General features: G+C 44.9%; 1 protein-coding gene and 1 pseudogene across 5 annotated transcripts in view; one reads left to right on the top strand and one right to left on the bottom strand.

The window, feature by feature from the left end:
- The window catches only part of CNOT10 (CCR4-NOT transcription complex subunit 10), a 101,345-nt gene extending 91,079 nt beyond the window's left edge, over positions 1–10,266 (bottom strand). For 3 of the 5 annotated variants that reach the window (XM_010354455.1, XM_010354456.1, XM_030932764.1), the window contains exon 1: positions 9,923–10,266. In XM_010354455.1, coding sequence (XP_010352757.1) covers positions 9,923–9,944 — 22 coding nt within the window. In that variant the 5' untranslated portion in view covers positions 9,945–10,266. The remainder of the gene's footprint in view (positions 1–9,922) is intronic. The other 2 variants (XM_030932769.1, XM_030932770.1) reach the window with 2 other exon arrangements.
- Positions 10,267–13,589: 3,323 nt separating this feature from the next.
- The window catches only part of LOC115898298, a 44,713-nt pseudogene continuing 41,908 nt past the window's right edge, over positions 13,590–16,394 (top strand).

The raw sequence follows: 16,394 nt of genomic DNA, 5'->3' as shown, positions 1-16,394 counted from the left end.
AAACCACATCTCTACTAAAAATACAAAAATTAGCTGGGTGCGGCCAGGCACGGTGGCTCACACCTGTAATTCCAGCACTTTGGGAGGCCAAGGTGGGTAGATCACAAGGTCAGGAGATCGAGACCATCCTAGCTAACATGGTAAAACCCCGTCTCTACTAAAAATACAAAAAATTAGCCAGGCGTGGTGGCACACGCCTGTAGTCCCAGCTACACAGAAGGCCGAAGCAGGAGAATCACTTGAACCCGGGAGGCGGAGGTTGCAGTGAGCCAAGATTGCACCACTGCACTCTAGCCTGGGCAACAGAGTGAGACTCCATCTCAAAACAAAACAAACAAACAAACAAACAAAAACAGGTCGGTGTGGTATCATGTGCCGGTAATCCTAGCAACTTGGGAGGCTGAGGCAGGAGAATCACTTGAACTCGGGAGGTGGAGGCTGCAGTGAACCGAGATCGCACCACTGCACTCCAGCCTGGGCAACAGAGCGAGACTCCATCTTAAAACAAAACAAACAAACAAACAAAAACAGCTGGGTATGGTAGCATGTGCCTGTAATCCCAGCAACTTGGGAGGCTGAGGCAGGAGAATCACTTGAACTGGGGAGGTGGAGGTTGCAGTGAGGCAAGATTGCACCACTGCACTCCAGCCTGGGCAATAGAGTGAGATTCCATATAAAAAAAAAAAAAATGAAGAGTCATAGCTAGTGATATAGGAAGCAAATATGGTAAAATATAACAATTGCTGAACTAGGGGGTAGATATATAGACATTCATTTTATTTTTTAAATTTTTTAGGTGTCTGCAATCATTCATAATAAAAAGTTGAAAAAATGCCAAATAATGCTGGGTACAATGGCTCATGACTATAATCCTAGCACTTTGGAAGGCCAAGGCAGGAGGATCACAAGGTCAGGAGTTCGAGACCAGCCTGGCCAACATGGTGAAATCCCATCTCTACTAAAAATACAAAAAAAACTAGCTGAGCATGGTGGCATGCGCCTGTAGTCCCAGATACTTGTGAGGCTGGGACAGGAGAATCACCTGAATCCAGGAAGCGGAGGTTGCAGTGAGCTGAGATCCCACCACTGTACTCCAGTCTGGGCAATAGAGGGAGACTCCATCTTAAAAACAAACAAAACACGGGCTGGGCACGGTGGCTCACACTTGTAATCCTAGCACTTTGGAGGCCAAGGTGGGCGGATCACAAAGTCAAGAGTTCGAGACCAGCCTGACCAACATAGTGAAACCCCGTCTCTACTAAAAATACAAAAATTAGCTGGGCATAGTGCATGCCTGTAATCCCAGTTACCTGGGAGGCTGGAGCAGGAGAATCGCTTGAACCGAGAGGCGGAGGTTGCAGTGAGCCGAGATCGCACCACTGCATTCCAGCCTGGGCGACAGGGTGAGACTCTGTCTCAAAAACAAACAAACAAACAAACAAACAAACAAACCAGATAATGCAGATTCCTTACTGGACCTTGAAGAAAGCAAATGGCAGGACGGTGTTGCTGTAGTATACTCAACTCATCTCCGTAAATTATACATAGATGACTTAAAATATGTATTTTAAGTCAATATGAGCTTGTGTAGGAATAGAAAAAGTGTGGAAGAATGGCAAACTTGGTACCAGTTAGCTGGAAAGAGAGACTAGGTAGGTAGGTATAGAAAACTTATACATTTGGTTTTTTTTTTTTTTTTTTTTTTTGAGATGGAATCTCGCTCTGTCCCCCAGGCTGGAGCACAATCTTGGCTCACTGCAAGCTCCACCTCCTGGGTTCATGCCATTCTCCTGTCTCAGCCTCCCAAGTAGCTGGGACTACAGGCGCCCACCATCTCGCCTAGCTAATTTTTTTTTTTTTTTTTTGTATTTTTAGTACAGACTGGGTTTCACCGTATTAGCCAGAATGGTCTCGATCTCCTGACCTTGTGATCCACCCACCTCAGCCTCCCAAAGTGCTGGGATTACATTTGGTTTTATAGAGTTTTTTTGAGCTAGAGTCTTGTTCTGTCGCCCAGGCTAGAGTACGGTGGCACCATCTCGGCTCACTGCAAACTCTGCCTTCCGGGTTAAAAAGTGATGCTCCTGACTCAGCTTCCAGAGTAGCTGGAACTACAGGCACCCACCACCACACCGAGCTAATTTTTGTATTTTTATTAGAGACAGGGTTTCACCACATTGGCCAGGCTGGTCTTGAACTCCTGACCTCAGGTGATCCACCTGCCTCGGCCTCCCAAAGTGTTGGGATTACAGGCATGAGCCACAGCGCCTGGCCTAAATAAAAATAGTCTTGACTTAAAATAGTCTCATTTGTTCGTTTTTCCTACAGTTTTTCTGGTTGTCCTGGCTTAAAATGTCTTCTCTCTTTTTTTTTTTTTTTTTGAGATAGAGTCTCACTCTGTTGCCCAGGCTGGAGTAGAGTGGCGCGATCTCGGCTCACTGAAAATTCCACCCCCGGGGTTCGTGCGATTCTCCTACCTCAGCCTCCTGAGTAGCTGGGACTACTGGTGCATGCCACCACACCACATCTGGCTATTTTTTTTTTTTTTGAGGCGGAGTCTTGCTTTGTCGCCCAGGCTGGAGTGCGGTGGCACGATCTTGGCTCACTGCAAGCTCCGCCTCCCGGGTTCACGCCATTCTCCTGCCTCAGCCTCCTGAGTAGCTGGGACTACAGGTGCTTGCCACCATGCCCGGCTTTTTTGTATTTTTAGTAGAGACGGGGTTTCACTATGTTAGGCAGGATGGTCTCGATCTCCTGACCTCGTGATCTGCCTGCCTCGGCCTCCCAAAGTGCTGGGCCTAAGTGAGCCACTATGCCCGGCCTAATTTTTTATATTTTTGATAGAGATGGGGTTTCGCCACGTTGGCCAGGCTGGTCTAACTCCTGATCTCAGGTGATCTGCCCACTTCAGCCTCCCAAAGTGCTGAGATTATAGGTGTGAGCCACCATGCCCGGCCAACATCATAAAGTACTCTTGTCTTGATTTCTTATTACTCATCTGGTTCTGTTTTTCCCTTCTTCATAATGCTATCAATCTTTTCTTATTGAGACTACCATCACCATCTTCCTAGTGCAAATTCCCAGAAAACTTCAAATTTGGGATTTTGTGTCCTAACTCCAGCTACCTTCTCCTTTCAAATAACCCTAAAAAGTACCAAAAAAAAAAAAAAAAAAAAAAAAATCCTAAAACACTGTTGGTATTTATTTCTTTGGTCAAGAATGACACTGGCTTCATATTACTTTTCCATGCTATATAGACACACAAACCTTGTGAACCTTCCACTGCCCCTTTGTTTTTGGTTGGTGCACCTACCTACAACCTAAGACACTCCTCGCTGTAGGATTTGGTCGAAATACAATTCAGGGTGTGGGATCAGCTGGGTGATCCATCACTGAGAAAGCATGTAACCCAGAAGCACAGGTAAATTAGTTCCCCATGGGGTGAGTCCCAACCAGCTGGCAACCAAAAATATGAGGAATAGACAGATAAATCATCCCTCCTTTCTCTCTGAAGTTTCTCCTCAAAATCCTTCCAGAAGACTCTCACATGCAAGTGACCTGCTATGTCTCTTCACAGCTCAAAGCGAAGCAGTAGCCAAGGATGTAACCTATTGTGTCTTCCTTTGCCTTACTTCCTTCTCTCCCTCACTTTCACTACCCCAGGTTTGTATCTTTCAAATAAAAAGGCAGCACCTTAATCGAGTTCTGCTTCCCAGAGGATGTGGGCTAAAACATACAACTTACCTCGGGTGAACCTTACAAGCTAAAAACCCTGTGAAGCAAATACAACAGAAAGCTATTAGGATCCCCATTTTATGAATGTGGAAACTGAGGCTCAACTAATACGCTTTTCCAAGGCACACGGCTTTCTAATTAGTCACCAAAATCTGCCAATTTTAATCTTTAAACATTTCTCCTGGCCGGGCGCCGTGGCTCATGCCTGTAATCCCAGCACTTTGGGAGGCCGAAGTGAGCGGATCACCTGAGGTCGGGAGTTCGAGGCCAGCCTGACCAACATGGAGAAACCCCCGTCTCTACTAAAAATACAAAATTAGCCAGGCGTGGTGGCACATGCCTGTAATCCCAGCTACTAGGGAGGCTGAGGCAGGATAATCGCTTGAACCTAGGAGGCAGAGGTTGCGGTGAGCCGAGATCGCCCCATTGCACTCCAGCCTGAGTGACAGAGAGACTCTGTTTCAAAAAAAAAAAAATTTCTCCCATTTGCCTCCCCTCCCCATCCTACCACTACCCTAAAGTAATAACAGTCAGCATTTAGAAAACACCAGCATCTGCTGGGAGGATCACTTGAGGCCAGGAGTTCAAGACCAGTCTAGGCAAAATAGCAATACTCCATACCTACAAAACATTTAAAAATTATCTGGGTACAGGCTGGGCACGGTGGCTCACGCCTGTAATCTCAGCACTTTGGGAGGCCAAGGTGGGCGGATCACGAGGTCAGGAGATCAAGACCATCCTGGCTAACGTGGTGGAACCCCGTCTCTACAAAAAATACAAAAAAATTAGCTGGGCGTGGTGCTGGGCGCCTGTAGTCTCAGCTACTTGGGAGGCTGAGGCAGGAGAATGGCATGAACCTGGGAGGCAGAGCTTGTAGTGAGCCGAGATCTTGCCACTGCACTCCAGCCTGGGCGACAGAGCGATATTCTGTCTCCAAAAAAAAAAAAAAAAAATTATCTGGGTATAGTAGTACACATCTGTAGTCCTAACTACTCAAGAGTCTAAGGCAAGAGGATCGCTTGAGCCCAGGAGTTCACGGCTGCAGTGAGCTATGATGGTGCCACTGCACTCCAACATGGGTAATAGAGTGAAACCCTGTCTCAAAACAAAACAAAACAAAAAAACTCAGGGCCTGAGATTATATCATTTAACCTGTTACTACACCTGTGAGGTAGACACTTTCTTCATTCTCATTCTACATGCAGAAAAGCTGAAGTTTAAAAAAAGGCTTCTTGAAATTTGCCCAATGTCACACAAATACCAAGTAGTACAGCTAGGATGAATCTAATCTATCTGATTTCAAACCCCTTACTCTTAATTCTATCATTCCTCACCTGGCTCAGTTAAATATAAATCAGATCACACCATCATGCCCTTATTGAAAACGTCCACTGGCAATTCAAACTCCCTCCATGGCCTATAATGCCCAACATACACCAACTCCTAACACAACTGTGACTTCATCTCTTGCCATGCTGCCTTTGCTCACCAAGCTATAAATTATGTGTATTGGCTTGTTTTGTTTTCTGTTTGAGATAGGGTCTCACTGTCACCCAGGCTAGAGTACAGTGGCCCAATTATAGCTCACTGCAACCTTGAACTCCTGGGCTCAAGCCACCCTCCCACCTCAGACTCTGGAGTAGCGAGGACTTCAGGGTCATGCCACCATGCCTAGCTATTTTTTTTATTTTTATTTTTTATGGAGACAAGTCTGGTTATGTTGCCTACGCTGGTCTTGAACTCCTGGCCTCAAGCGATTCTCCCACCTCAGCCTCCCACAGGTTTGAGCACCTCTGCCCAGCCTGAAACTATGTGTTGTCTCTTATTTGTCAGATATTGTTCTAGGGACTAGAGCTAGAACACAACTAACATAGACAAAAGTCTGTATCCTCAGGGAGCTTGTATTCAACGGGTCAGCTTGATGTTCTTTAAACATTTTCCAAGCGAGGGTTCTGTACATTTGTATATGCGTTGCTCCTCTTACCTGGATCATTATTCCCAACACAGATGGCTCTTTATCCTTAGGGTCTCTGTTTAAATGTCAACTCTAAGAAAGCCTTCTCTAACTAATCTATCTGAAAAATAGGGCTTCTGCTTTCAGTCAACCTCTATTCTCTCTCTCTCTCTCCTTTTTTAGATGGTGTTTTGCTCTTGTTGCCCAGGCTGGAGTGCAATGGCACGATCTTGGCTCACTGCAACCTCTGCCTCCTAGGTTCAAGTGATTCTCCTGCCTCAGCCTCCCCAGTAGCTGGGAATACAGCTACTTTTGTATTTTAAGTCAAGAGAGGGTTCAACATGTTGGCCAGCCTGGTCTCGAACTCCTGACTTCAGGTGATCCGCCCACCTCAGCCTCCCAAAGTCCTGGGATTACAGGCGGAGCCACTGCACCCAGCTCTCTTACTGATTTTTATTTTATTTATTTATTTATTTATTTATTTATTTATTTATTTATTCTGAGATGGAGTCTGACTCGTCACCCAGGCTGGAGTGCAGTGGTGCGATCTTGGCTCACTGCAAGCTTCACCTCCCAGGTTCACTCCCGGGTTCACGGGCTCCTGTCTCAGCCTCCTGAGTAGCTGGCACTACAGGTGCCCGCCACCACGCCCAGCTAATTTTTTTGTATTTTTAGTAGAGAAGGGGTTTCACTGTGTTAGCCAGGATGGTCTCGATCTCCTGACCTTGTGATCTGCCCACGTCGGCCTCCTAAAGTACTGGGATTACAGGCTTGAGCCACTACACCCGGCCTTTTATTTTATTTTTTTGAGAGAGGGTCTCACTCTGTTGCCCAGACAGTGGCCTGATCATAGCTCACTGCAGCCTTTAACTCCTAGGTACAAGCAGTCCTCCCACCTCAGCCTCCCTAGGAGCTGAGACTATGGGCACATACCACAATGTTTGGCTTTTTATTTTTTAGAGTCAGGGTTTCACTTATGCTGCCCAGGATTGTCTCAAACTCCTGGCCTCAGGCAATCCTCCCACTTCAGCCTCCCAAAGTGCTAGGATTACAGGTGTAAGCAACTGCAGACAGCCTCTCTTCCTCATTTTTTTCTTCTGAGTATTTTTTTTTTTTTTTTTTTTTTTGAGATAGAGTCTCACTCTGTCACCCAGCCTGGAGTGCAGTGGTGCAATCTCAGCTCACTGCAACCTATGCCTCCAGGTTCAAGCAAATTCTCCTGCCTCAGCCTCCTCACTAGCTGGGATTACAGGTGTGGGCCAGCATGTCCAGCTAATTTTTGTACTTTTAGTAGAAATGGGGTTTCACCATGTTGGTCAGGCTGGTTTGGAACTCCTGACCTCGGGTGATCCGCCCTCCTCAGCCTCCCAAAGTGCTGGGATTACAGGCGTGAATCACCACACTCAGCCTTCCTCAGAGTATCTATCGCAACTTGAAATCATCTTATTTTTCATTTTGTTTACATGCTTATCTGTCCTTCATACTACATAAGCTCCACAACAGAGACTTTGTTTTGTTCCTGCCCAGTTCCTAAAGTAGTACCTGGCAAAACAGGCCATCGGTGAATATTTACTGAATAAATTAATATCACAACATTAGCTCGTCTTAGGTGGTCTCTGGGCTTCCTGTCTTGCTTCATTTAAATCCACCATCTACAACAGTCAGCATGATCAGATCACTCATCTTAAGTCCTTTCATGACCCTTTTTTCTTACCTGATGAAGAACACACACACAAGACCCTCCATGACAAAGATACTGACCTCATGAGCTCAGAAAGGAAGCAGCGTGTAAGACAGACTTTGAATGAATGGTGTTCAACAGACGGAGAAGAGAAAGGACATTACGGCTCAGAAGCTCAAAAAGCACAATGCTTTGCAACAGTAATTTATGATGTGAAGAGCTGGGTAGGTTGACATAGAAAAACCAGCTGGAAATAGATTTTGAAGATGCTCACAAACCACATTAAAGAGTGAGGACGGCCCGACGTGGCGGCTCACGCCTGTAATCCCAGTACTTTGGGAGGGCGAGGTGGGAGGATCACAAGGTCAGGAAATCGAGACCATCTTGGCTACCACGTGAAATCCCGTCTCCACTAAAAAATACAAAAAATTAGCCAGGCGTGGTGGTGGGTGCCTGTAGTCCCACTACTGGGGTGGCTGAGGCAGGAGACCATGTGAACCTGGGAACCCAGGAGGCGGAGCTTACAGTGAGCCAAGATCCCACCACTGCACTCCAGCCTGAGCAACAGAGGGAGACTCTCAAAAAAAAAAAAGGACTTAAAAGGAGAAAGAAAATATAATAAAAATTAAATAAAAAGAACGACTTGATGCCCAAAGCATGTACAGTCTTAGAAACTTTATAGGAAGGGGAATGATAGGATTCAATGAATGCCTTAGGGGATAAAAAAAAAAAGGGGGGGCAGGGCAACAGTGAGGAAAATGGATGGGATAGGAAGAGACAAGAGACAAACACCAGTGAGAAGACTACTCAATGCGACATAGATCATACTAAAAGATAAAGGCCAGAAACACAGCAGTTGAGATGGACATGAGCAGAAATTCAAAGGAGCCACATTAAATATTCATCTATTTTATACAAATTTAACCTTATATCTAAGCAGGAAGTTTCCTTCAACATGGCCTCTGAACTTAAACCAACGAAAAAAACAGTCCCCTAATCCCTGTGGACCTTATTCTTCAATTACACACATTACACAGCTCTTACTAAACAGGAGTGCAACTAGGATATGTCCATCTCCTCCAACAGACTGAACTGCAGGTCTTCAAAGGCAGGGAGTGTGTCATATCTATTATTCAACACTCAATCTTTGCGAATGAATAAATGAACGAGTAGAAGACTTTATGACTAAGGATTTGAAAACTGGATAGGCTTTAGGTCTAACAAGGTGATTTCGGACAAGCGCAATGGTATGAGCAAGTAGGAATGGTAAATGTGGGGAATACAGACACCATTCTAAAATAAGGAGGAAGATGTTGGTCCCCTTGTCCAGACTTGAACAGGCCATGCCTTTTTCCTGTCTATGTCTTTTTCCTCTCCCTCATCTACCTTTCCCCATTCCATATCTGCTCATTCCCTCACTTCTTTGAGATATCTGCTCAAATATGTCACCAGAGGCCTTCCCTGATCAACCTATCCAAAATTTCACAGTACATTCCTTATACCTTCTCTAGGCCTTTGCTCTGTTGTTTTTCTTCTTAGAAGATTATTGAAGAGATCCTCTAACGATTTTTATTCCTCTGTACCTAAAATAGAATTGGCTTACTTTAATTTCCAAGTGAAGTTCACTTGTCAGTTACTGTGATCAGAACCTACTAAAATCCACAGGACACTGAGATTTTAAACTAAATTCACTGTAAAAATTTTAAGTTCCATCATTTTTAAATTCTGTCACGTAAGTTCTTTCCAATAAAACCTGGATGCCACAAAGAATATTAATTTCTTGCGGGAAACATTCCGGACACAGCCAGGAAATAATTTTATATTCCTTAATGGGGAAGATTCTAGGAATGGGAGCAATAATCCATAAAGAAAACCATCGAGATTAAGTAACTTCGAGGAACTAGGGCAATTAAGTACCAAACCCAAGATTTTACAAGCATAGACTGTAGAGAGGCAATATGCCTATTTAAATAAGTGGTTTACTTTGGGAAGCCGGGGCAGAAGGATCGCTTGAGCCCAGAAGTTCGAGATCAGCCTGGGCAACATGGGCAACATAGCGAGACCCCTACCCGTCTCTATTAAGGAAAAAAAGTGGTTTTTACAAAGTTAATTCCATAGGAGTCAATGACCAGAGGAAGCCACGTGTGGCCAAAACAGCCCAGGTGAAGCCCAGCCTGAGCCACGAGATATTATAGGCAGATGTGTGCTCCAGGGTGACTTTCTCTTGTCTGCTTTTCCCACGAAGAAGCGGAAAATACTGCGAAGCGGCAAAATACACTTAAGCTTTTTGGGCCGGAGTTATTCTGGAGAGCAGGGCAAAGGCAAAGGCGGCCAGTAGCGACTTCATACTGCACTTGAGTAAAACAACTATCGGACCCGGGGCCCGAAGACTCATGTTAGCGACAGCCGAGATAGAGGATGGGGTAAAGAAATGCACGCCCAAATTCAAGTCGCCCTATAGTGCCCACCCGGGGCCCCGCCGCCTCCGAGTTCAGGGTCCGCCCGGCCCCGCACGTCCCGCGGTCTCGTCGCTCGGGACACTAGCGTCCTACCTGCAGGCTTGTCTGCAGCCATCTTCCCGCTTCGGCTTGGGTTCTTCCCTGCAGGTGGCGTGGCACTGACTCCCGCCGCCGGGCTGGCCTCTGTCCTGGACCTATGAGGACAACTCTGTGCCTATCCCGGGTCTGGGCCCCCAGGTTCCGGCTTGGGGAGTGGGCAGACGGCGGGCTGAGGAAGTGACGAGCGCTAGTTCGCGTCGTCTAGCAACAGCAACAGCTTCCCCACCCAGAGAGCGCCACAGCCTCCCGCCATCCACAGCTTCCGCCCCACGGCTTCCCGGTACCCACTACTTCCGGGGGCGGCAGCCTGCCGCGCCTGGAGCGCCGGCGTGGGAACTGCTGCTGGCCCCGCCCCACGCCGACGTCCCCTCCGCGCCCCGCCCCCGGCCGGACGTACTCTGGCTGGAACCTCTGCATGTTCGCAGGGCGGATGCGGTGGGATGTAAGTACCTCTGTCCTTTGCTTATTCTGATTAAAATACCAAAGTGTCAGAGCTTTTGTCCCTCAATGTCACATAAGATTACAATAATCACATCTGACATTTATGTGCTAAGCACTGAGCCCTGCACTTGGTTTGTACTATCTCATGATTTCTTGCAACCCCGTGAGAGAGGCGCTGTTGAGGATCCCCGTTTAAAAAGAAACGCTTTTTATTTTAGAATAGTTGTAGTTGTGCAGAAAAGTTGCAAAGATGACACCTAGAGTTCCTGTCTCCTCACCTAGTTTCTCCTATTATGAACATCTTAATTATTTTACTATGGTACGCTGATCACATCCAATAAACCAGTTTGATTGGTGCATTATTACTCACTAAACTACACATTTTATTCACATTTACCAGCTTTCTTTCAATGTCCTTTCTTTGTTGTTGTTCCAGGATCCTGTCCAGGACACCACATTGCATTTATTCATGATGTCTTCTTTTTTTTTTTTTGAGATGGAGTCTCGCTCTGTCGCCCAGGCTGGAGTGCAGTGGCCAGATCTCAGCTCACTGCAAGCTCCGCCTCCCGGGTTTACGCCATTCTCCTGGCTCAGCCTCCCGAGTAGCTGGGACTACAGGCGCCCACCAACTCGCCCAGCTAGTTTTTTGTATTTTTTAGTAGAGACGGGGTTTCACCGTATTAGCCAGGATGGTCTCGATCTCCTGACCTCGTGATCTGCCCGTCTCGGCCTCCCAAAGTGCTGGGATTACAGGCTTGAGCCACCGCGCCCGGCTCATGATGTCTTCTTAGGCTGTTTTTGGCTGTGGCAGTTTCTCAGAGTCTCCTTGTTTTTGATGACCTTGACAGTTTTGAAGAGTTACTCCTCGGATATTTGGTGGAATGTGCCTCAATTTGGGTTTGGCCAATGTTTTTCACATGGTTAGACTGGGGTTTTGGGTGTTTAGGAGGAAGATCACAAGGTGACTGGCTATTCTCATCACATAGAATCAAGGGTACCTGCTCTCAAAATGACATCACTGATCATGTTAACCTTGATTACCTCTCTAAGGTAGTGCTTGCCAGTTTTCTCCACTGTGCGATTACTCCTCCTACCCTTCCACACTACTTTGGAACCAAGTCAATAAATGCAACCCACACTCAAGGTGGGAAGGTGGGGTATTTAAGCTCAACCTCCTGCAGTGGGGAGTATGTACATAAATTATCTTCCCCCAGGGAAATTTGCCTCTTCTCCCTCATTTAGCTATTTGTATCAGTATGGACTCATGGATGTTTATCTTATAGTGGTTACATTCCAGTACTACATTATTTTGTTGCTAACATTGTCCCAGCTTTGTTAATTGGGAGATTTTTCAGGTTTATACCTGTTTTTTTCTTTTCTTTTTTAACTTTTGTTTTAAACTTTCTATTAAAAAAGTATTTGTTTTTGGCCAGGCGTGGCGGCTCATGCCTGCAATCCCAGCACTTTGGGAGACCAAGACCAGTGGATCACTTGAGGTCAGGAATTTGTGACCAGCCTGCTGGACATGGTGAAGCCCCGTCTCTACTAAAAATACAAAAATTAGCCGGGCGTAGTGGTGTGCATCTGTAATCCCAGTTACTTGGGAGGCTGAAGCAGGAGAATCGCTTGAACCCGGGAGGCAGCGATTGCAGTGAGCCAAGATCGCCCCACTGCACTCCAGCCTGGGCAACAGAGTGAGACTCTGTCTCAAAAAAAAAAAAAAGGTATTTGTTTTTTCTTAAACTTTTAAATTCAGGCTAACATACACAAAGAAAAGTGCATGAATCATAAGTACAGCTTATTGACTTTTCATCAACTTAACACATACATGTAACTAGCACCCAGAGAAAGGACAGAGCTTTACCTGTACCTGGGAGTTCCCCTCATGCCTCTTCCCATCTCTCCACAAAGATAATCATTATGCTGACATTTAACACTATGGATTAGTTTCACCTGCTTTTACACTTAATGAATACACATTATACAATATATGTTTTAGGGTCTAGCTTCTTTTGCTCGATAGTATGAGATTAATTCACATTGTTGAGTGAGGTTGTATTTGTTTCTCATTGTTACATATATTATAATGTTACATTATGTGACTGTTCCTTAATTTATGTATTCATTTTGTTGTTGGGCATTTGGATATTATATCTATTTCAAATATGGCCAATATGAATACTCTAGTATGACTTTTGATGAATATGTGCCCACCATAAAAAGGCATACCTGGCCATGTGCAGTGGCTCACGCCTGTAATCCCAGCACTATGGGAGGCCGAGGCAGGCAGATTACCTGAGGTCAGGAGTTTGAGACTAATCTGGTCAACATGGTGAAACCCCACCTCTACTCAAAGAGGTACAAAAATTAACTGGACGTTGTGACGGGTGCCTGTAATTCCAGCTACTTGGGAGGCTGAGGCAGAAGAATTGCTTGAACCCAGCAGGTGGAGGTTGCAGTGAGCTGAGGTTATGCTATTGCACTGCAGCCTGGCCAGCAAAAGCAAAACTCCATCTCAAAAATAAATATATACATAATAATAAATAAATAATACAAAAATAAAAAGGCACACCTGAAGTGTAGTAGGGAGCCTCTTAATGAAAAGGAATTAGGAGGAACCTCTTATAGAATTTGGGCTTATGCTAACGGGATTGGGAAAGTAGGAGGCCAAATTTGAATTGGATGCTGTCAGGAAACAGGCAATTTAGTCTTGATTTTATCTAACCAGAAGGAGGAACAAAGCAAGCTACAGCTGTCACTGGTTAAAAAAAAAAAAAAAAACAGAATTACGCATACTAGAAGAAGGGGATGTTTTCTCATTTTTGTGGTTGTTGAGGGCCTTGTTTCTGTCTTGTCCAAAACACGATCATGGTGAAACTGTCTATGGACATTGTTCATATTCTGTGAGTGCTGTTTGTGTCCAGTTGGGGACATTCTACTAACAGAACTTTTTTTTTTTTTTCTTAGTCCCCCTTTCACTTTCTCACATGTGGTCACATCTATGTTGGTTCTTGTCCCCCATTTCATAGATAGGGAAACTGATGCACAGGTGTTAATCCACTTTCCCAAGCCACAAGACTGGTAAATGGCTATTACCTTAACCACTACATCCTAGACTCTAGGATTTGCTATTATATTGAAGATATTTGGGCTCTCTTCCCTCCACTTTCAATATCAGCAGCTTTCCCTTTTATCACAACCAGGCTGACATCAATGACGGAGAATTAATTCAGGAGTGGGAGTTGGAAAACTCAGTAGGACTTTGCTCTGTCATAAACTTATGGTGAGTCACTTTGCCTCTAGCTAATAATGATACCACTATCCATTCACAGCACTTTAGACTGTAGGTGGTTGGTAGGTTTGTTTGTGTGTTTTGAGACAGGTTTCACCCAGGTAGTAGTGCAGTGGTGTAATCATGGCTCACTCCAGCCTCTAACTCTCAGTTTCAGGTGATTCTCCCACCTTAGCCTCCCAAGTAGCTGGGACTACAGGTGCACGCCACCATGCCTGACTAATTTTTTGTATTTTTGCTATTTTTAATTTTTTATTTTTAAAATATTTATTTATTTATTTTAAGATGGAATTTCTCTCTTGTCATCCAGGCTGGAGTGCAATGGCATGATCTTGGCTCACTGCAACCTCTGTCTCCTGGGTTCAGGCAATTTTCCTGCCTCAGCCTCCTGAGTAGCTGGGATTACAGGTGCAAGCCACAATGCCTGGCTAATTTTTGTTGTTTTGGTTCACCACATTGGCCAGGCTGGTGTCAAACTCCTGACATCAGGTGAACCACCCACCTCAGCCTCTCAAAGGGCTCGGATTACAGGAATGAGCCACCTCCCCTGGCCTAATTTTTTGTATTTTTGGTAGAGACCGGGTTTTGCCATGTTGCCCAGGCTGTTCTCAAACTCCTGGGCTCAAGTGATACACCCACCTCAGCCTCCCAAAGTGCTGGGGTTATAGGCGTTAGCCACCGTGCCTGGCCTATATGTGATTCTTACTGCTTGTGGAAGACTGCCTCCAGAGAATCATACAATATGTGACCTTTTACGTCTAGCTTCTTGGTTGACAACTCTTACCATCCCAATATGCACATGCTGCTCCTCCCATCCATCAGGAGGTTGAGTCGAACCCAATGTATAGCATGGTGACTATAGTTAATAATAATATATTGTAAGGTTGGGTGTGGTGATTTGCACCTATAATCCCAGCACTTTGGGAGACTGAGGCAGGTGGATCACTTGAGCCCAGGAGTTTGAGACCAGCCTGGGAAACATAGTGAAACCCAGTCTCTACAAAAAATACAAAAATTAGCCAGATGTGGTAGCGCACACCTGTAGTCCCAGCCACTTGGGAGGCTGAGGTGGGAGGATTGCTTGAGCCTAGGAGACAGAGGTTGCACTGCAGCCTGGACAACAAAGCAAGATCCTGTCTCAATAATAATAATAATAATGTATATGTGGAGTCTTCAAAAAGTTCATGGAAAATATGTATTATGAAAAAACTATGCATGGATTTCAAACTCTTTTTGCACCAAAATAAACTCATACTAACTTACTATAACATGTCAAAACAGGATCCAGTTTGAGGCACTAAGAAAGATAAGACGTCAGTTTGAAAAGAGCCCCTTTCAGAGCAGTATGAATTCTGCTAAAATTGAAGCAAGAACAAACACCAAATTTATGATAAAGCTTGGATGGAAGAATGGTGAAATAATGTATCCTTTATAAAAGGTTTATAAAGAGAATGCCCCCCCCCAAATCAGTAGTTTACAAATGCATAACTCGTTTTAAGAAGGCATGAGATGGCCAGTGCAGTGGCTCATGCCTATAATCCCAACAATTTGGGAGGCCAAGGTGGGTGGATCACTTGAGGTCAGGAGTTCAACACCAGCCTGGCTAAAATGATGAAACCTTGACTCTACTGAAAAAATACGAAAATTAGCCAGGCATGGTGGGGCGTGCCTATAGTCCCAGCTACTCAGGAGGCTGAGGCAGGGGGATTGCTTGAACCTACCCAGGAGGTGGAGCTGCAGTGAGCCAAGCTCGTGCCACTGAACTCCAGCCTGGGTGACAGAGTGAGATTCCATCTCAAAAAAAAAAAAAAGAAGAAGAATAGATGAGACAGTGTTGAAGACAAAGTGCCAAGTGGCAGATCATCCACATCAATTTTCAAGGAAAAAATATGTCTTGGTTTGTGCCATAATTGAGTAAGATGGACAATTAATAGCAGAAACAATAGCTAATACCACAGACATCTCAATTGGTTCAGCTTACACAAGTCTGACTAAAAAATTAAAGTTGAGCAAAATTTCCATTAAATAGTTACCCAAACAGTTGCATGCTGATCAACTGTAGACAAGCAAAGGTTTCAATGGAAATTTTAAACAAATGAGATCGAAATTCTTAAGCATTTCTTCTGGGAATTGTAACAGAAAATGAAACATGGCTTTACCAGTATAGTTTTGAAGACAAAGCATAATCAAAGCAATGACTACCAAGAGGTGGGAGGGGTCTAGTCAAAGCAAAAGCACACCAATCAAGATCAAAGATCATGGCAACAGTTATTGGGGATGTTCAACTCATTTTGCTTCTTGACTTTCTGGGAGGGCCAAAGAATAATAACATCTGCTTATTATGAGAGTGTTTTAAGAAAGTTAGCTAAAGATTTAGAAAAAAAAAAATCCCAGGCGCGGTGGCTCACACCTGTAATCCCAGCACTTTGGAAGGCTGAGGTGGGTAGATCACGAGGTCAGGAGATCAAGACCATCCTGGCCAATATGGTGAAACCCTGTTTCTACTAAAAAAATACAAAAATTAACTGGGTGTGGTGGCGTGTGCCTATAATCCCAGCTACTTGGGAGGTTGAGGCAGGAGAATTGCTTGAACTAGGGAGGCGGAGGTTGCAGTGAGCTGAGATCATGCCACTGCACTCCAGCCTGGCAACAGAGTGAGACTCCATCTCAAAACAAAACAAAACAAAACAAAACAAAACAAACAAAAAAAAAAAAAAAAAAAGAAAGAAAAAG

Source organism: Rhinopithecus roxellana, chromosome 1 (genome assembly GCF_007565055.1).
Source record: "Rhinopithecus roxellana isolate Shanxi Qingling chromosome 1, ASM756505v1, whole genome shotgun sequence".
In the NCBI taxonomy this organism is placed as follows: Eukaryota; Metazoa; Chordata; class Mammalia; order Primates; family Cercopithecidae; genus Rhinopithecus; species Rhinopithecus roxellana.
This window is presented reverse-complemented; position numbering and strand designations above follow the sequence as displayed.